Source organism: Mastigoproctus giganteus, chromosome 7, assembly GCF_048544385.1.
Source record: "Mastigoproctus giganteus isolate SK-2022 chromosome 7, ASM4854438v1, whole genome shotgun sequence".
Lineage (NCBI taxonomy): Eukaryota > Metazoa > Arthropoda > Arachnida > Uropygi > Thelyphonidae > Mastigoproctus > Mastigoproctus giganteus.
In genome coordinates, this window is record NC_143581.1 from 105,594,133 (window position 1) to 105,616,074 (window position 21,942).

At 37.4% G+C, this 21,942-nt stretch overlaps 1 protein-coding gene across 4 annotated transcripts in view; it reads left to right on the top strand.

The window, feature by feature from the left end:
- LOC150083125 (mitochondrial glycine transporter-like) overlaps positions 1 to 21,942 on the top strand; it is a 298,096-nt gene that overhangs the window by 256,090 nt on the left and 20,064 nt on the right. For all 4 annotated transcript variants that reach the window (XM_090377060.1, XM_090377059.1, XM_090377061.1 and 1 more), the window contains exon 9: positions 2,908 to 3,074. In XM_090377060.1, the coding sequence (XP_090233186.1) occupies positions 2,908 to 3,074 (167 nt within the window). The remainder of the gene's footprint in view (positions 1 to 2,907; positions 3,075 to 21,942) is intronic.

The following is a 21,942-nucleotide window of genomic DNA, read 5'->3' on the forward strand; positions in this document are numbered from 1 at the left end:
GGCATCTACCCTGTTCTTCAAGCTCTCATAAAGGCCCATAACAACACTGAGTTGGCACCTCATTTCTTCACACTCCTTATATTGAGCACAAAGACATTCCCCTTGTCAATATCGATATCATGTTTCGTTCTTTATTGCTCCACCAACATCAAACAAGCAGTACATTTCAAAAGGCTGTGATTCAGAGGACAACCCCCCCCCCCCCCAGTTGTTCCTTGAGCCACAGCACTCCCACTACCTTGAGCCTTCTGCTTTGCTGCTCTGGTCTGAGGCATGATTTCGATTCAATTTTAATACAATTCAAATATAAATTTAATACAATTAAAGATATTAACACTAAACTTCTATCCCAATGCAGTAATAACACTATATATATGTATTTCAGTATCAAGTTTCATCTCTTTCCGAATTATTTATATTAATTTCTTGTCTCCTATCAGTTTAAGTTATATGTACTAAGTTATAATGTTACGTTTTTAAAATCTAATTGGTTATATGTATTAAATTAAAACATTGCATTTGTAAAATTGAAGTATTTATAATAGATAAACAAGGGGGCTTCGCTCGTTGCACTCGCTTCTTTTGATAAAATAAAATACTAACAGAAGCATTCAACACTGTGCGTCTCTCTCTTCCTCAGCAATGAAATACATAAATACGTTACTATATCTATATAATATCTGTGTAGATACACCATAGACAACTCTTAAAGAAAAACTATGATAGTAGTGTGAAAAACATCATTTCACCTCTATCTCATATTGTGCCCATCCTTCACAACGAGTTGTCATGTATTACTTGAATAAGTAACACTTCACTAATAGAAATGATTATTGTCACTTATTCTCAGATGGCACTGTTTCAAACCTAGTTGGCTTTTCATCAGTGGGTGCCTTTTACACTACGATTGTAGTTTTTCTTTAATAGTTGTCGATGGTGTATCTACACTGATTTTTTATAGATATAGAATCTTAAACTCTTAAAATATTATGCCTTGTTGCATTTAGTTTATTTAAAGAAGCTTGTTTTATTATAGTAAAACAAGCTTCTGTTATGTAGTTTTATATTTATGTATTACCACGTAACCCACATCTCTCTTCTCCCATTGGCTGAATAAATATCGTTAGGAGGAAAATTATTTTAATGTATAGAAAGATAAATTTATCTATTTATTGCCACCCACATGGTTCGAACTCTCACGCCAGCTATCTATGCCAAATCACCGATTCTAAAAGCTCTACTAATATTATTGTCGTTCGTTACAGCTACGTAAGAAGTTAAATTATTAAAACATGTAAGTAGTGCTATAATTTATAGTTTATAATCCTCTGCTGACACTAATTACACTGCTACTAGTTACATAGAAACTTTCAGTATCTGCTATACCGATACAAAAAAAACGATGGCGGCAGATTCAAATGCTACTGTCAATACAATGTCAGTAGCATTGACTGTGGTTTTCTGTGCAATTACAAAGCTGAGTAACAAATAAATGAATAAATTAATCAGAAAATCACAAAAATACTATACTAATAAATTTAAATCAAAAGTCATGGGGTTTTGTCAATGATATATAGGAATTTTGCTAGCAGGGAAAAGGAGGTGATTATCCCTCTGTATAAGGCAATGGTCAGGCCACGCCTTTAGTACTGCGTACAGGTCTGGAGGCCTCATTTTAGGAAGGATGTAGATTTACTTGAGCGTGTACAGAGAAGGGCAACAAGATTGGTGAGGGGAATGAAGGGATCCTCTTATCAAGAGAGGCTTAAGTTCTGCAAATTGCAGTGGCTGCAGACTAGGCACCTGCGTGGTGATCTGATTGAGGTATATAAGGCCTTGAATGGGTTCAGCACACTGAATTCTGATGGGATCCTTCCACTTGTTCAGATTACGAACCTAAGGGAGCATAAATTCAAATTAAGAAAGGACAGATGTAGAATAGATGTGCGGAAATTTGCCTTTAGCCAGCGGGTGGTTAATTGCTGGAACAAACTTCCATCTGTCGTTGTGGAAGTTAATAAGTTGAATAAATTTAAGGAGGAACTGGACAGGCATTTGGAGGGAATGGTGTGATTTTTTTTTTTTTTTGGCTGATGCTGCATAAGCTCATACATTTGCTTTCTTGCATCACATGCTGCTACTACTACTACAATACACAGTATATAAAACATTATTCCTTTCTGTTATCAAACATTGTCCAGTTCTGCACACCATTAATGTGTCTAAATAAGAGAATGCCTGTAGCAAGCTAAGAATTACAGGGGTTAGAATAAGGCCACCTTATTCTAATCCCTGTAATAAATCCCAATTCCCGTTGTGTGACATATATGATAAGATCATGGAAGAAAAAACATTTGAGGCTGTGGATCTATCATATGTGGTGGAGATGGCAGTGAAAGATTATATATTGTCAAAGACCAAGTGTAATCTGTAATTATACCTCTGTCTCATGGTCATGGCTACTTCTAGAAGGGCTATAACCCTACCATAAACTGAAGATCATTCAAGAACATGATAATAACTTCTGCAAGTTAACTTTAATTTATTGTGAAAATGTTAATGAGCATATTTATGGAACGAGATCAAAAGGTGTGTATGTGTTCTTGTCCCTCCCCTTCATTCTGCTGTGCAGGAATTGAGGAATGTCATCCAGTAATGCACATGAGCAATGTGCATTATCGAGTGTAGCAGTGGAATGTTACCAGCATTTTGTGAAGACTCTGCCAAATTGAATTGCTTCTGGTATCATATGAAGGTCCTGTTCAGTATTTTTAAAAATAATAAGTAGTAATTAACAGAAATAAATACAAATATATTGAAGTATCTAGTTATGATGTTAAAAAAGATGTTATGACATGTGTTGGTTAAATTTGAGATATTTAGCATTTTTTCCCCCTCCATCTTAAGCTTGGATTGAAACAGTGCCATCTCCCCCATTGAACTTTGGCTGTGGTTTAGTTGCTGGACTTTTGGCATCAGCTATAACACAACCAGCTGATGTTATCAAAACTAAAATGCAATTGTATCCCTTGAAATATGGTCGAGTTGTAACTGCTGCTCTTTGCATTTATCAGGTATAGTATAATGTAATGTTCATGTGAATGTGTATAGTATAAAATAATGTACATATGCAATAATAATAAAAAATATACATATATTATTATTATTTATTATATACAGGCAGTTCTTGCTTTACGAGTTCCCGGGTTTATGAGTTTTTTTTTTTTTTTTCCCAACGAATCAAATATCAACAAAATCAAAAATATGAACATTAATTGCAAAAAATGAATGTTAAACATTCGTAAATACCGCATTTCAAACCATGCGCACATAGCTATACAATACAGTGCACCCAGCTTTACGATATTAATCCGTTCCAGAAACACCATCGTATTGTGAACCGAGTAACACATTGTTTTTTGGTAATTCGTTCCACAACCTCAGAAGTTGACATTTTTGCTATACAACTCTCTAAAAGGTCGTTTTTATAGTGCAAATTGTATTAGTTACCAATTGAAATCACTAAAACGCACAACACTTTCATTGTTATCATATGTTCTGTTATAAGAACTAATTCTGTTATATTGGAGGCTTGAAGTGGTGGAACCCATGTTTAGTCTCTAGAGCTAAGTTCCAGTCAACCCTTCCCTATCTATTCCATCATGCAGTATGATTGATGACTTTTGAGGTTATGATGAACGTTGTGGCGAGATCCAATATTCCTTACATTTCGAGGGTACAGCTCTAAAACGGTGTTCGCAGGCCGGCCGCTAGTTAGTACACCGAACCTATTGGTAACTCTCTACGAGGCTTCCAGATCAGCTAGTGTATAATCTTGCTACCTCTACTCTGCCAGATAGTGACTGGAGGGAGTCCGAGTAGTGTGTATGAGGGGAGCATTGCCGAGACCACGTTATGTCAAGGATCTGGGTATATTCTTACCACGTGTATGCCATATCCAAAAATTTCATTACTTCATACAGCACTTTTTTTTACTATTGAATACACCATGAATTGTCAAACTAATAGAGCAAACTTATCTGTGAAAAAATCTAAACCTCCCAAGCACTTCCTAATTCATTTCACAAATATACGTGGTCTCAATTCTAATCTCAACGATGTCCATTTGCACTTGCAGTCTGCCAAACCCCATGTACTTTTCCTGACAGAATCTCAGTTATCGATTGATTCAACTACTGCTCATCTCAGATGCCCAAATTATTCGCCTCAAAGGTGGTACTTGTGCATATGTCTGTTCTGATATTCCCTGTCAGAGACTTGGCAATTTGGAATCTCCTCTCTTTGATCTTCTCTGGCTTAAAATCTCTCTACCTCATTGTGTCAAATTCATTTGTTGTCTCTACCGTTCTCCCAACTCCACTAATCACTTGGAGCTCTTTGACTTCCTCTCTTTGCAACTTGACCTTCTCCAGTTCAACTTTCCTAACAGTGAGGTAATTTTCCTCGGTGATTTTAATGTTCACAACTCCAGCTGGCTTCCGTTTTCTAGTCACACCGACCCAGCTGGTCGAGATGCTGAGGCTTTTGCAATTACTAATGACCTAGCACAGATTGTTCATTTATCTACAAGAATACCGGACAATCCTAATCATACAGCCAATATGCTTGATCTTTTTCTCACAAACAACCCTTCTAAGTACACGCTCTAAGTGAGATGTCCTTTACGCACTTCCGATCACAACTTGGTGATTGTCTCTTCTCCAATGGAACCTTTATCTCATGGTTATTCCCTACCTCGTGTTGTTTGGCATTACAAGAATGCAAAATGGGATGACCTGCAAGACTGCTTTTCTTCTTTTCCTTGGTCGGATTACTGTTTCAAAACTTCTGATGTCAACGTTTGCTCAGATCATGTCAGTGAAATTATTCTTGCAGGAATGGAATTCTTTATCCCACACTCCACTTTAAAATCTCGTCCTTTATCTAAACCTTGGTTTTCCAATAAATGTGCTAAGGCTGTTCAAGAGAAAAATGTTGCATATCGTAGCTAGTTTGTTTCTAATTCTTCAGTTTCATTTTCTGCCTACATCAAAGCTCGCAACAATTGTAAAGCAGTTATTAATCAGTCCAAACTAGAGTTTGAACAGGCTAAGAATAGAAAACTTGATTCTTGCCCTAATGGTAGCCGAGCATTCTGGTCTCTTGCCAAAGCTATTGGCCACAACATTTGCCCATCTCTTCTCCCACCTCTTTCCAAACCAGATGGTTCTGTTGTCACTTCAGCCAAGGATAAAGCTGACCTGCTAGCATCACATTTTTCTTCCAGCTCACGTATTAATGATCTTGGTAAAACATCTCCCACCATTCCCAACACGCTCCATCCAATGCCTCCTGTGGTCTTCCGTCAAAAGGATATCAGAAGGATTTTGATGAATCTTGATGCTGAGAAAGCTCCAGTTCCTGATGGTATTTCTCCACTTGTTCTCAAAACCTGTGCTCCTGAACTTACCCCTATTCTTTACCGCCTTTTTTCACTTTCTTATTCCAAAGGTGTTTTTCCTTCTGCTTGGAAATTTGGTCATATCCAGCCAGTTCCTAAAAAGGGTGACAAATCCCTCCCATCCAATTTTTTTTTTTTTTTTACGAAAACCCCAAACACGAAAGGTATCAAAACCGCTAGTACTTAGTACCGTGCATGGGTTGAAGGAGAAGTATGGGGGGAGGGGGATACCGGAAACTTTGCTCTAGAGACTAAACATGGGTTTCACCACTTCAAGCCTCCAATAAGCAAAGTGGTGGTATTTCACCGGTTGATGAAAGTCATCTACCACCTGTTTTATCGTCCCATTGCAATTACTTCTACTCTTTCTAAAGTAATGGAGAAATCAATTAACCGCCAACTCTTAAACTATCTAGAAATCTTACGTCTGATCAACGATCGCCAGTATGGATTCCATCAGTGTCGATCCACTGGTGATATTCTGACTTATGTTACTCATTTATGGACTAATTCAATGGAAAGGTTCGGTGAAACACAAGTAGTTGCCCTTGACATCTCAAAGGCTTTTGATCGTGTTTGGCATAAAGTTCTTCTAAACAAGCTTCCATCTTATGGTTTGCCAACTGTTTTTAGTAATTGGTTATCCAGTTTTCTCTCTGATTGCTCCCTGAGGGTGATGGTAGATGGCTCTCTGTCTTCCAACTTCTCCACTAATGCCAGTGTCTCCCAAGGTTCAGTTCTTTCCCCCACTCTTTTCCTCTTGTATATTAATGACCTTCTTCCATTGACTGGAAATCCTATTCATAGTTTTGCTGATGATAGCACATTGCATTCCACTTTCCATTTTGAGAAATCTTGTCCTGCTCAATCAGCTTCAACTTCTCGAAAATCTGCTACCAATTCCTTAAATGCCGATCTTCAGGTAATTCTCCAGTGGGGCAAAGACAACTTAGTTGATTTCAACCCTTCTAAAACTCAGTCTTGTTTTATATCTCTCAAAAAGCATTCTTCTGCTCCTATGCTTATCTTTAGTGACACTCCGATTTCTAGGTAAAATGATATATCTCTTTTGAGGATTACCCTGACTTCTAATCTCTCTTGGCACAAGCACATTACAAATATTGCTTCCTCTGCATCTAAAAAACTGGTTTTTCTCTTTCGTTCTCGGCGTTACTTTTCTTCCAAACAGCTCCTCACTCTGTATAAATCGCAAATCTGCCCTGCCATGGAATATTGTTCCCACATCTGCGGTGGTGCCCCTAAAACCTCTCTCAGGCTTCTTGATTCCATTCAGAAGAGGGCAGTTAGGTTAATTAATGATTCATCTCTAACAGAGTCTCTCCACTCGCTTTCTCATAGACGTACTGTTTCTGCTGCATGTCTCTTCTACAGATACTTCCATGGGCACTGTTCTTCTGAATTGGCTTCTATAATTCCCGCTCTCTCTTTCAAAACAGTCCGAACACGTGCCGCCACCAGCCAACATCCATTTACTGTCCAACTTCAAACCACAGAACCAACTTTTCATCTTCCTCATTTATTCATTCAACTGCCGATTTCTGTAACAACCTTCCTTCATACGTATTTCCTGAAAATTACAATCTACAGAAGTTCAAGTCCAGTGTCAACAAATATCTTCTTTCGTCTTATCAACCTCTAACCCAAGCACGGTACCAAGTACTATAGATTCTAATACCTCTCGTGTTTGGGGTTCACATAAAAAAAAAAAAAAAAAAATTTTTTTTGAACGCCTTTGTGACATTTTTCTAAAACACAGTTATGGAGATCATGACCATAAAACAATAAAGCAATTTGCACTTTCTGGTTTATTGGGTTTTTCTGTTAGTGCAATCAATTATAAATGGGTCGTAAACTCGATGTTATTGCATTTGCAAAAATACCAATAGCTGGAATTGTGTGGTTTTTTGCGTTATTGTGGTGAAATGTGTTTGCCTTTACTGAAATTTTCAATCGTATAAAAAACAGATAAATTTTTAGAATCTTCTCTTCATTCCTTTTTTTTTAAAGCTTTATAAAGCTTAAAAAAAAGGAATGAAGTTCCTTTTTCTTTTTTTTTACTAAGCTTGTTACTCCGTGCAAACCGTGTTAGTTGCAATTTATTGTTGTTGTTATTTGGTTTTTAGGAGCATTAGCAACTAAGGCCATATTGCTCCCCGGGGGATATGCAGTGGTCATTCCCTGACCTTTCCGTATTTGGTCACGGGCTCGAACCCCGGTCTAATCAATAAGCGTGTGCTACGCACTGCGGCTCCTGCCCACCTGGCTATGAAGGCACCGTTGCAATTTGTGCATTCCAAAATACTTATGCATGCTATTGAAATTTATAAAAAAGATAGATTATCTTGGAAACAAACGTCTCTTGAAGCATTTCTGAAGACGACGACTGCTTGTGTAACAAACCAATGAGTGCCGAGCCAATTATAAGTGATCAACGAGTGTGCATTTAGTCGATGATGAAGAATAAACATTCTTTAAAATTTGTAAGTCATAAATAATTTCTTTATTATTATAATTTGCTAGATTTTACAGGCAGCATTTTAATTTCTTTGGATAAATCAATCATTGTTTAAACATCAACTAATTTCATTGTTGAGAACATAACCCCTATTTTTAACATTATGTCTATGGGATTTAATTCCCACTTTACAAGCGTGTGCTAGGAACGAATTAAATTGTAAAGTCGAGAACTACCTGTATTAGTAGTCATTAACCAGCTTAATGAGAATAACATGTATTCCCCACATGCATATTCCCCCTCCCAGTGTTTTTTGAATTAAGTAAATTACTTTGGAAGATAAATTTATAGGTCAGTTCATAGTCAAATATATTTTATCATCAGGGAATATCAATAAAAAAATATGTGGACCATATTAACCCCAATGGCTGACATTTGGTGAGTATGGGCTTGGCGCCAGGGTCCTGAGCTAGATATCATAATTTTTTCTTGGAAAATTTTTTTTTTTTGGCTGATGCAGCAAAAGCCTCAGGTTTCCTAGCACCATATGGCTAATGATAATAATAATATAATGAGATGAGGATGTTCCGTGGCTATCTTTACTTTGTGCTCCATGTTGGAAATTGCAATAAAAGTGGAAAGAACTGGTCACTGACACAATTAGATCTCATAGAGCAATGGCAAACTTTTTCTGGCCTGTGCCCCAAAAGGAAATGGGTGAGGTTGTTGCATATCCTAGTCAAAAAAAAAAAAAAAAAAAAAAAGACTAAAATCAGTAAATAATCTTCATTAATATTATAATAAAAAAAAACTTAAGAATATTTGAAAGTTTCTAATGAGAGCTTTATTGTGCACAATTACACTTATAGCTGTTATATGTGATCGACACAGTGTTGTTCACTTGAGATATATTGAAAGCAAAGTCTTTTCAGCCAGTGAATGGTACCATTGTCAGCCATTTTTTCCCTATAACAACTCAGGTTTAGCATGGATAGACGTTGACTGTGTGAAAGGGCCATTATGGTTTCATTGTTAGATGTAACTCTTCGACCACAGTACAAATTTGCTTTATGATCTATTAGCTCATAAAACAAATTTTAATGGATTTAAAATGATATGATTTAATCCTTTCACACAAAAAATCCTTGTTAACAGTATAAACTGTTTATGGGTGTATGTGTGCCAGTATGTTTTCCTGTACATGCCGTCTTATGTGCCGTTGGATTGCTATGGCTGTCATAGAGTAAGAAGGGCAGGGCATGAGATGTACACATTGAAACAATATACAACATTCATATATAGCTGGGCATAGTAGTGTCAGCTGTGGCCAGCTATAGGTATTGCAAGCACATTGGGTAATGAGGAGAGCATCTTGAATCACATGTATAATAAGCTAATCAGCAATGCACAATAGAAAGTTCTAGTATAGGATGTGGCAGGCCTTTGTGCATGAATCACCTGTTTGTCACTGTTTATGTGGAACAGGTGCAGGTATTACTATAAACTGCCAGTCTGCCATATAGAATTTTCTGACAATTACTCTTTTGCCATTGCAATTAGAACTCTAGGTTTCTGACTATGATAGGGTGACCAGATATCCCAGTATCATAAAATATTTTTTGGATATATAAATGTCCCTGTTTTCAGAAGTTTTAAATGTATGGTTTATGAAGTCAGACAAATATTTCATATTTCTTTGCATAGTGAAATACAGTCATCAGCCAAGAGTCTGTCCTATGACCATGATGAAATTATTGCCATGTTTTGCAAATCACACAATAAGTGAAAATTTTTTTCTTTAGAAGTTGTAACATATAACATTCAAAAACTAGCTGGTTAAGTTTTTAACAAGCACTCAATTGGTATAAATTTATATCACAAATTTAAATAAATACACCAACTGTTTTGATTAAATTAGTTTAATACTGTAAAAATATAAATATGATAAAATGTACCAAACGATGCAGTGGATACTGTGAAATAATATTTACAAAACTGATTCACTATAAAATAAAATAAAATAAAATATATTACGAAAATGTTAAAATACAACACAATACGAAAATTAAAAGCGATAAAACAATGATTGTATCTTTCGGTTGTTGATACAATGATTGTATCGTAGTTGATACAATGATTGTATCAACTACAATGCTACTTGGGCAACACATCCTTTAGTATCAGGTTCACGGCACATGTGGCTGACCAGGCGCATATTCAGTATTACTTTCACGTGCACCAGAACCAGAAGTGGCTCGAGAATGTGGAAACGAGAAGCGTTCATCTCTTGCAAGGACTACAGCTTCCAAGATGGGGTGGAGCTGAACACCCCTATCCCTATTCATGCTATTGTTTTCGGACGAGCCAATCCACAAACTCTCCAACCACTTACGGTCCCAGAACATGTGTGCCGGTCAAGGATGACAGCATTCTCGGGGGAGACTTAGTGCTGCTTTTCCCAATAATGCTCAGCAATCGCGGACTTATTGAACTCTGCTGTCTTCGGAAACCAGGAAACTAGGCTTAGAACTACAGAACTTCCCTTTAGGAAACCAGGCTTAGAACTACAATCTTTAGGAAACCAATGTGTAGGAGCCAGTACACCCATTACAGGTCAGCACAGACTGCCCAGCATAAAAATAGCGTTGCCACAGCACTTTTGGGTAGGGTTAAGACACATTGTAGTACCTCTGAGGAGAGGTACTACATCTGGGGATAACCGTATAAAATGCGGTTATCCCCAGAGGGTCATTAATAAATATAGTAGAGAAGTGCAGTCTAATCACGAAACAACACCGTCCGTTCCAGTCACCACAGTTTATATTCCCTACTATCCGGGCTTATCAGATCGTATTGCAAGGATGCTTCGTGACTTTCAGGCACGTTATGTGCAACTTCCAGACCGGAGGTTGCACGTGGTAGTGTCACAGGTCAAAGACCCCATTGCTAGGGACTCTAGTAGTGGGGTTATATATGAGATCAGATGCCCGGATTGTGGAGAGTGTTATGTGGGGGAGACAGGATGGCGACTAATAGACCATCTGGGGGACGGTCTATTAGTCGCCCAGACCGCATACAGACCACAGAGTTCAGTAAGTCTGCGATTACCGTGGGGCATTGTCGAGACCACGTTATGTTAAGGATCTGGTTATATTCTTACCATGTGTTGTATGCCATATCCAAAATTTTCATTTCTTCATACAGCATGCCCCCCCCCAACATTTTTTCTTACTATTGAATACACCATGAATTGTCAAACTAATAGAGCAAGCTTATCTGTGAAAAGATCTAGACCTCCCAAACACTTCCTAGTTCATTTCACAAATATATACGTGGTCTCAATTCTAATCTCAATGATGTCCATTTCCACTTGTAATCTGCCAAACCCCATCTACTTTTTCTGGCAGAATCTCAGTTATCGGTTGATTCAACTACTGCTCATCTCAGTTGACCAAATTATTCACTGTATGATTCCTTTCGCCTCAAAGGTGGTACTTGTGCATATGTCCATTCTGATATTCCCTGTCAGAGACTTGGTAATTTGGAATCTCCTCTCTTCGATCTTCTTTGGTTTAAAATCCCTCTACTTCATTGTGTCAAATTCATCTGTTGTCTCTAACGTTCTCCAAACTCCACTAATTACTTGGAACTCTTTGACTTCCTCTCTTTGCAACTTGACTTTCTCCACTCCAACTTTCCTAACAGTGAGGTAATTTTCCTTGGTGATTTTAATGTTCACAACTCCAGCTGGCTTCCGTTTTCTAGTCACACCTATCCAGCTGGTCGAGATGCTGAGGCTTTTGCCATTACTAATGACCTTGCACAGATTGTTCATTTACCTATAAGAATACCGGACAATCCTAACCATACAGCCAACACACTTGATCTTTTTCTCACAAACAACCCTTCTAAGTATATGGTTGCAGTGAGTGGTCCTTTTACCTCAGATCACAACTTGGTGATTGTCTCTTTTCCAATTGAGCCTTTATCTCATGGCTGTTTCTCAACCTCGTGTTGTTTGGCATTATAAGAATGCAAAATGGGATGACCTGCGAGATTTCTTTTCCTTGGTTGGATTACTGTTTCAAAACTTCTGATGTCAGCATTTGCTCAGATTGTGTCTGTGAAATTATTCTTGTAGGAATGGAATCCTTTATTCCACACTCCACTTTAAAATCTCGTCCTTTATCTAAACCTTGGTTTTCCAATAAATGTGCTAAGGCTGTTCAAGACAAGATTGTTGAATATCGTAACTGGCTTGTTTCCAATTCTTCAGTTTCATTTCCTGCCTACACTAAAGCTCACAACAATTGTAAAGCAATTATTAATCAGTCCGAACTAGATTTTGAACAGGCTAAGAGTAGAAAACTTGCTTCTTGCCCTAATGGTAGCTGAGCATTCTGGTCTCTTGCCAAAGCTATTGGCCGCAACTTTTGCCCATCTCTGCTCCCACCTCTGTCCAAACCAGATGGTTCTGTTGTCACTTCAGCCAAGGATAAAGCTGACCTGCTAGCATCCCATTTTTCTTTGAGCTCATGTATTAATGATCTTGGTAAAACACCTCCCACCATTCCTAACACGCTCCATTCAATGCCTCCTGTGGTCTTCCATCAAAAGGATATCAGAAGGATTTTGATGAACCTTGATGCCAAGAAAGCTCCAGGTCCTGATGGTATTTCTCCACTTGTTCTCAAAACCTGTGCTCCTGAACTTACTCCTGTTCTTTGCCGCCTTTTTTCACTTTCTTATTCCAAAGGTATTTTTCTTTCTGCTTGGAAATTTGCTCATATCCAGCCAGTTCCTAAAAAGGGTGACAAATCCCTCCCATTCAATTATTGGAATTACTTCTACTCTTTCTAAAGTAATGGAGAAATCAAATAACTGCCAACTCTTAAACTACCTAGAAACCTTCCATCTGATCAACGATTGCCAGTGTGGATTCCATCAGTGTCGATCCACTGGTAATATTCTGGCTTATGTTACCCCTTTATGGACTAATTCAATGGAAAAGTTCAGTGAAACACAAGCTGTTGATCTTGACATCTGTAAGGCTTTCGATCGTGTTTGGCATAAAGGTCTTCTAAACAAACTTCCATCTTATGATTTACCAACTTTTTTTTGTAATTTGTTATCCAGTTTTTTTCTCTGATTGCTCATTTGAGGGTAGATGGCTCTCTGTCTTCTAACTTCTCCACTAATGCCGGTGTCCCCCCAAGATTCAGTTCTTTCACCAACTCTTTTCCTCTGACAAGAGGAAAATATACATATTAATATACATATTAATGACCTTCTTCCATTGACTGGAAATCCTATCCATAATTTTGTCGATGATAGGACATTGCATTCCACTTTCCATTTTGAGAAACCTTGTCCTGCTCAATCAGCTTCAACTTCTCAAAAATCTGCTACCAATTCCTTAAATGCCAATCTCCAGGTAATTCTCCAGTGGGGAAAAGACAACTTAGTTGATTTCAACCCTTCTAAAACTCAGTCTTGTCTTATATCTCGGAAAAAGGATTCTTCTGCTCCTATGCTTATCTTTGGTGACACTCCGATTTCTAGGCAAAATGATATATGTCTTTTGGGGATTACCCTGACTTCTTATCTCTCTTGGCACAAGCACATTACAAACATTGCTTCCTTTGCATCTAAAAAACTTGGTTTTCTCTTTCGCTCTCGGCATTACTTTTCTTCCAAACAGCTGTTCACTCTTTACAAATTGCAAATCTGCCCTACCATGGAATATTGTTCCCACATCTGGGGTGGTGCCTCCAAAACCTCTCTCAGGCTTCTTGATGCTGTTCAGAAGTGGGCAGTTAGGTTAATTAATGATTTATCTCTAACAGAGTCTCTCCACTCGCTGTCTCACAGACGTACTGTTTCTTCTACATGTCTCTTCTATAAATACTTCCGTGGGCACTGTTCTTCTGAATTGGCTTCTGTAATTCCCGCTCTCTCTTTCAAAACAGTCTGAACACATGCCGCCACTAGCCAACATCCATTTACTGTCCAACTTCAAACCCACAGAACCAACTTTTCATCTTCCTTGTTTATTCATTCAACTGCTGTTTTCTGGAACAACCTTCCTTCGTACATATTTACTGAAAATTACAGGCTACAGAAGTTCAGGTCCAATGTCAACAGATATCTTTTTTTCGTCTTCTCAACCTCCAATCCAAGCACGGTACTGAGTACTATAGGTTCCAATACCTCATGTTTGGGGTTTACATAAAAAATTTTAAAAAAATTTTAAAAAAACATCGCCACCACACACACAGTGACTGCAAGACGGGAACTGTGCATGCAGTACTGAGAGGTGTGACCGTATCCGAAGCAGTGAAAGCATTTCGTCATAACAGTATAAGGTCTGTGTCTATGAGAGCTCCAGGCAAGAAATATGCACTCCAAAGTAATTATATGGTTGTAAATCCTGAGGGAAAAACTAACAACCCAGTTTTACAGTTGAATTTGACTTTGCTTTAGTTGAGAAGCAAAAGAAAGTTCTGTTCTTAACCTCCTCAAATATAAAATCGGAATTGCCAAGATTTTTATTATATAAATTTTCAAGTATCTCATCACATGTCAATTCCTTTGGGACATCAAAAATCAGCACAATGGGGTTTTCCTTCCGATGAACACCTGAACAGATACCTGCAGATGTAAAGGACTCCGAGGACATTTTTTTAAGTTGGATTTAAGAGGTTTGGCCACCAATGTCTTAACGTCAGCACTTGACTTACAATCACTGTTTTCAGAAGCTCTAAGAATTGTCAGATTTCACTTTAGGAACATTTGCAGCGGAACGGGCATCACTAAAGGTACAGACAAGAGAGATATCAGTAGCTATGTCTTCCTGCAAAGTTGAATCATCCGAGATAATCAGTGCAGTGTCTCAGTGTAAATCCTGAGAGAAAAACTAACAACCCAGTTTTACAGCTGAATTTGACTTTGCTTTAGTTGAGAAGCAAAAGAAAGTTCTGTTCTTAACCTCCTCAAATATAAAATCGGAATTGCCAAGATTTTTATTATATAAATTTTCAAGTATCTCGTCACATGTCAATTCCTTTGGGACATCAAAAATCAGCACAATGGGGTTTTCCTTCCGATGAACACCTGAACAGATACCTGCAGATGTAAAGGACTCCGAGGAGCACAAACACTCAAGATCTCTTTTAGAGGCCACTTCCGGCAAGACTCCTTTGTTCCTCACTAGCCTAAGAGACTTGATCTTAACATTTTTTTAAGTTGGATTTAAGAGGTTTGGCCACCAATGTCTTAATGTCAGCACTTGACTTACAATCACTGTTTTCAGAAGCTCTAAGAATTGTCAGATTTCACTTTAGGAACATTTGCAGCGGAACGGGCAGCATCAGCAAAGGTACAGACAAGAGAGATATCAGTAGCTATGTCTTCCTGCAAAGTTGAATCATCCAAGATAATCAGTGCAGGGGACACATCTTAATGTAGGTTTGTCTATAGAGGCACTATCATGAACAGATTGTTGTGCCAAACAAGACATATTTGTTGTTATACTGGAAAATATATTTATAACTCTTTCCAAAAGACTGATATGTTTAGGGCCTTTAGCTTTTCATTCTCTACAAGGAGATATAGTGTTACCTGATTGCTTGGTAATCTTATTCCCTTTGTAAGAAAAGAAACTAGAGAGATCCTGTCTCATTTTTGCAGTTCTGTTGTATAAAGTAAGAACATTCTGTCCCGGATCACTTGCCTGAGCATTTGTTGAATTATTTTTCTCATCTGGACCTGCAGTTCCAAGTTTGAAGGGAAATCCTGAGTTTCTTTGTCAAGAGTAGATCGTGAAAGAGAATCACTAGCACCTTTTGAAGATGAACTTTCCTGAGAGGCAATAGTTGGTTCTGGTGATTGAATCAATGGCACTTGAGAGGTCAGAGTGTTGAGATCTCACCAGAAGAGGGCAACGGAGGAAAGTTACCAGCTGCAGAGAGTTGTTTATCATCCATGTTAACCAAAATCAAAGTATATGCGTAGTGCAATTTAATGTCTAAAAGTAATGAGACTGAGACAAAAGAAGAGTTTATCTTGAATCCTGTTCAGTCTTTCAGGAGTCCAGGAGAACAAGCAGAAGTAGATGGACTCTTCATGTCAGATTCTTGCAGTCTGGTAGCTGATCTTGGAAGAAAATGGGCATACGAAGGTCTTTATGTAAACAGTAAAAACTTGTGATGTGTGCATGCTATTAAAACAAGCACTGCTGGCACTGGGCAACAGTAAGTGTAAGAAGGAAGTAAACACCTGAGGCACAAAACGGTGAAACTTGAACGACGTACGTCCAAGGTCACGGAAGGGGGAAAACAGCCCCAGACAAATTAGCGAGGATATAACTGTGGTGGTCAGGCAAAGGAATGGCCACCTCCCTAACGCTTTGGCTATGGCACCCTAAGTGGAGTGACCAAAGACAATAGCGGTGAGAAGAAAATGGAAGATACTCGAAAGAGAGCCTTAAGCTTATCAACAGAATCCTCAAGTTGTGATTATTCATTTGGTAACAAACTGCACTTTTAACACAAAATAAATCCATAGTTCTGACACAATAATACAGGAGCTAAAAATAACGTATCCGCCATGCTACGAACAGTCACTTACATAACCCTGCATACAGGTATGGAGGCCTAATTTTAGGAAGGAAGGAGTACAGAAAAGGGCAATGAGATTGATGAGGGAGAACAAACTAGGAACCTGCGAGTGATCTGATTGAGGTGTATTAGGCCTTGAATGGTTTGAGCAAGTTCAGTGATAATGATATTCTTCCTCTTGGAAGAATTACACATTGGAGGGGGGGCATAAATTCAAATTGAGGAAAGAATGTTGTAGAATAGATGTGTGGAAATTTGCCTTTAGCAAGCAAGTGGTTGATTACTAGGACAAACTTCCATCTGTTATTGTAGAAGTTGATAACCTAAATAAATTAAAAGAAGAACTAGACAAACTTTTGGAGGGAATAGATAGGTTAAATGGAAAGTGGGTTTTTTTTTTGGCTGCTGATGAACTTGCTTTCTTGCATCATATGCCTCTACTAATGCTAATGACTTTAAAGTGATATGCATCACTTGCCCAACTAATTTCATTAAATTAGTTGGGCAAGGAGTAAGCACCGGGATGCCAAGGTCTGGCCGAAGAGGGGCATTTTGTTGTCTGGATCAAAGAATATAGTTCGTAAACACTGGTAGGTTCCAAAACTGTCCTACTTCCACCCTTGCACATCAAACTGGGTTTGATGAAACAGTTTTTGAAAGCTTTACTTCAGGAAGGTTCCTGCTTAAATTGCTTTTCTACAAATTCCCATCAATCAGCCAAGAGAAGCTTAAAACAAGGTATTTTTGTTGGACTTCAAATTCACAAAGTGATGGAGGACCGAGATTTTGAGGGAACTATGAATAAAAAAGAAAAAAAACGCACGGATTAGCTTCAGGTTGGTTGTTGAAAACTAGGATGTTTTTGAGAACAAGAACTGAAAAGACTGTGAAGTAGATGGACCTTCAAGAAAATCAAAGAAATGAAAATTTGATCCATCATAGATCAGTTTTTTAAATGCGAGGTGAGTGTTCAGTGGACTTTTTACCTCACTTCCCTTTTTAATAGTGCTTACAACATGTATTTAAATATAAAAGTCTGGTAAAAGTAGCATTTTGTTATAATTTCAGTGCTCAGATTATACCACAATTAATAAAAAATTTTGAAAAATTAAATTTTCTTTTGTGATTTTTGAAGATACCTGTGATGTGATGGAAATAAATGGAAATCGTTTTTGAAATCAGCATTAGAAAATAATTCAGAAAAATCCTTTCTGAGAAAACATCAGTGTTTTTTTTTCTCATTTTAGTTAATTTTTTTATTTATATGGTGAACTACTGGTATAGTGTTCTGGAATTTAGTGGATATTTTTTCTTGTCTCAGATGTAGTTCAGTACAACTCTGAGGGTTTACTGTGATCCTGTGGTAACGTACACAGACAGACATGCTGTGAGATAGAATCCATACATTTCTGCAAAACATTTGTGAGGTGTATTTTTGTATGTTGTGCTAGTTTATTCAGTAAGACAGTTAACAGTGAAGCTGTGATTGCCATATAAAGAATATAAATGAAAATTTATCGAATTACATCACTTTCTTTGTGAGTTGTAGTAAATTTCATTTCTAGTGTTTTTCCTTTTTTTTTTTTTTTGTACTATTTTTAAATTATTTGCTCATTATTGCTACAAAAAGAAAGAAAAAACATTCATTGTGAAAAGGGGGGAAAAAAAAAAGTGTAAAATCATCCAAGAAGTTAAAAAGAACCTGAACATCCCAACAGTAGAGAAAATATGAAAATTTGACCTTGCACTGTCTCCTTAATTGAACACAATTAAAAATAAAAATTAAGTAAATTAATTAAACGAAAAAAAAAAAAAGATTTTCACTTGCAATTTTTTTCATTAAATTAATTTCTTACTTAATTTTTAATTGTGTTCATTTGATTTTTCATTATTGTTAATTATTTCTTACTGTAATGTAAGATTTTCGATTTTTTTAATTGTTTTCATTTTAATTTCTGGAGAGTATCATATGGAAGTTTTCTGCGTATCATATTGAGGTGAACTTCTCTTATTCTTTTACAAACATTGATATCAATGTAGAACGTATTGAGCATTATAGCTCTGGTTCATACTATCAAAGTTCTTAAAGTACCGTGTTGTGTTAATACTCAATCAAATTCAAAAGTGAAGTTCATTTTTTCTACTTTTATAATTCCAATATGAATATGGATAAGTGAGGTAAGTACCGATAATTAAGCAGTTGCTATACTATTGATTGAGTATTAAATAACAATTATTTAATTATTAGCATTAGCAAAGGCACATGATGCAAGAAAGTAAACTTATATAGCATCAGCCAAAAAAAAAAAAAAAAAAACCCCTTATTTAACCCATCCACTTGCTCCAAATGTTTGTCAAGTTCTGCCTTGAATCTATTTAAGTTATCAACTTCTACAATGACAGATGGAAGTTTGTTCCAGCAATCAACTACCCGCTGGCTAAAGGCAAACTTCCGCACATCTATCCTACAACCGTCTTTTCTCAATTTGAATTTATGTCCTCTCAGGCGATTATTCTGAGCAAGAGGAAGAATTCCATCAGCATTGAGCATGCTCAAACCATTCAAGGCTTTATGCACCTCAGTCAGATCACCTCTCAGGTGCCTAGTCTCCAGACACTGTAATTTGAAAAACTTAAGCCTTTCTTCGTAAGAGCAACCCTTTGTTCCATTCACTAATTAGCATTAGTAGAGGCATACTATGCAAGAAAGCAAGCTTATGCATCAGCCAAAAAAAAAAAAAAAAAACCTCTCCCATTTCATCCCTCCATTCATTCCAAATGCCTGTCCAGCTCAGCCTTAAATTTATTTAGGCTATTAGCTCCCACAACAAAAGATGGAAGCCTGTTCCACCAATCAACTACCCGCTGGCTAAAGGCAAATCCTCAATTTGAGAATTTAAACCTTTCTTCCTAAGAGCACCCCTTTGTTCCCCTCACCAATCTTGTTGCCCTTCTTTGTACTTGTTCTAGCAACTCTGCATCCTTCCTAAAATGAGGCCTCTAGACCTGTACACAGTACTCTAGGTGTGGCCTGACCATTGGCTTGTATAACGGGATTATCACCTCCCTGTCCCTGCTAGTAGAATTCCTATATCTCCATGACCTGCCCTGGCAGCCCTTCTGCACTACTTAGCGAACTTCATATGTGGCTGCACAATTACCCCCAGGTCTTTTTCACTTTCCACTTCCCTGAATGTAGTACCACCCAGTTGGTACGTTTCTCTTCGGTTATTGCTACCCATATATAGTACTTTGCATTTGTCAATGTTAAACTCCAGCTGACTTCTCAGCCCATTTTCCCAACTTATCCAGATCCTGTTGGATTAGCATACTGTCATTACTGTTGTTAACAACCCCGCCAACCTTTGTATCATCTGCCAATTTGGACATTAAACCTGATATACCTTCATCAATATCATTGATAAATACACAAAACAACAATGGGCCCAACATTGAACCTTGGGGAACTCCACTAATAACATTTGTCCACAAAGAGCACATTCTTGTTGCTCTTCTTTGTACTCATTCCAACAGCTCTACATCCTTCTTAAAAATGAGGCCTCCAGACCTGTAAACAGTACTCAAGGTGTGGTCTGACCATTGATATTCACCATGGATAATCACCTCCTTATCCCTGCTAGAAAAATTCCTGTATAACATTGACAAGACACCATGAGCTACTCTTGCAGACAGTCTGCATTGCTCAGAAAACTTCATATCTGCCTCCAAAATTACCCCCTGGTCCTTTTCATTCTCTACCACTGTCACTGTGGTACCACAGAGTTGATACGTTACTCTGGGGTTACTGCTTCCCATATGTAGTACTTTACATTTGTCAATGTTAAACTTCATTTGCCACTTCTCAGCCCATCTGCTCAACTTTTATAGATCCTGTTGCAGCAGCGTACTGTCATTAACAACCCTGCCAACCTTCTTATCGTCTGCAAACTTGGACATTAAGCTTGAAATACCATCATCAATATCATTTATAAATACAGAGAACAATAAAGGACCCAATACTGAACCCTGAGGGACTCCACTAATAACATTAGTCTACGAAGAGCAGTGTCCATTGATTACCACTCTGTCTTCTCCCACTCAACCATCCTTTTATCCATAGCAGCAATTTGCCTCCAATGCTACACTGCTCCAATTTGTGCAGAAGTCTTCCATGTGCAACAGTATCAAAGGCCTTTCTAAATCCAAATATATGATATCAAAGTTATTCTTTGCTATCATATATTTGGTTCCTTTGTGGCTACATCATAGTATCCAATAAAATTAGTCAGACAAGACGTCCCCTTAACAAACCCATGCTGTGTCAGAGCTATAACTGAAGCCTTGTGTAGATGATCCTGCAGTGCTTCTTTAACCAGTGCCCCCATTAATTTCCCTGGAACAGATGTTAAACTAACAGGTCTGTAATTATCTGTCTCCCTTTGATCCTGCTTTGTGGGTCACATTTGCACATCTGCAGTCCAGGGAAGCTCTCATAATTATGGCTAAGGGTTTGCTTACTTCCTTTAATATAACTGGATAGATTCCATCCACCCCAGGTGCGTTTCTTATGTTTATCTTCAACATTTTCTCCTCCACTTTACTCTCAGTTATTACAAAATTATTTAGCTTACTGCCAGAGTTTAATTCACCTCTGGCATTCCCCTCCCTGAATAACTCCTCATGGAAAGTAGATGCAGAATATTCATTTAGTTTGTTAGATACCTGAGCAGGATCATCAGTAGTTTAACCATCAATATCAATTGGATCAATTTGATTCATCCCCTTCTTTCTAGATTTTACATAAGTAAAGAACGCTTTGCTGTTTTTCTTTGCATCCCTTGCCAAAGATTTCTCGTAATCTGCCTTCGCCTGCCGAACCTCCTTTGTGACTTGGTTACAGACCAGCTTATATCTATAATAGGCTTCTGTGTTACCTGTTATTTTATATGTATCCCATGCATTTTTCTTCTCTGTCACATGTCTAATTAGTTCATCTGAATTAATCTAGTTTGATATGATTAATTATGCAGTTATATTTATTTTTGTTATATATGTATAAAGTTTATAATGTTAATATTTAAAGAGTTTTTTAACAGTTTATATACAGTAACTTTATGTAATTTTATATAATTTTACAGAGTCCCTATTTGGTGAAAATAAAAATACTTCCTTAGTTTAAGAAAAGCTATTCCCTAAAGAATTCATGAAGTAGAGATTTCACTGTAGCCTTGTTCACCTAACGTGCAATTTAACTCCTTTTTTTTTTTTTTTTTAATGCCAGTTAAAAAAGTGTCATGTAGAAACCAGTGCATGCGGTTCAATATTTATATATGTTTATATTAATCTATTTAACTCTAATTAAATGTTATTGATAATGAAAACTGCAT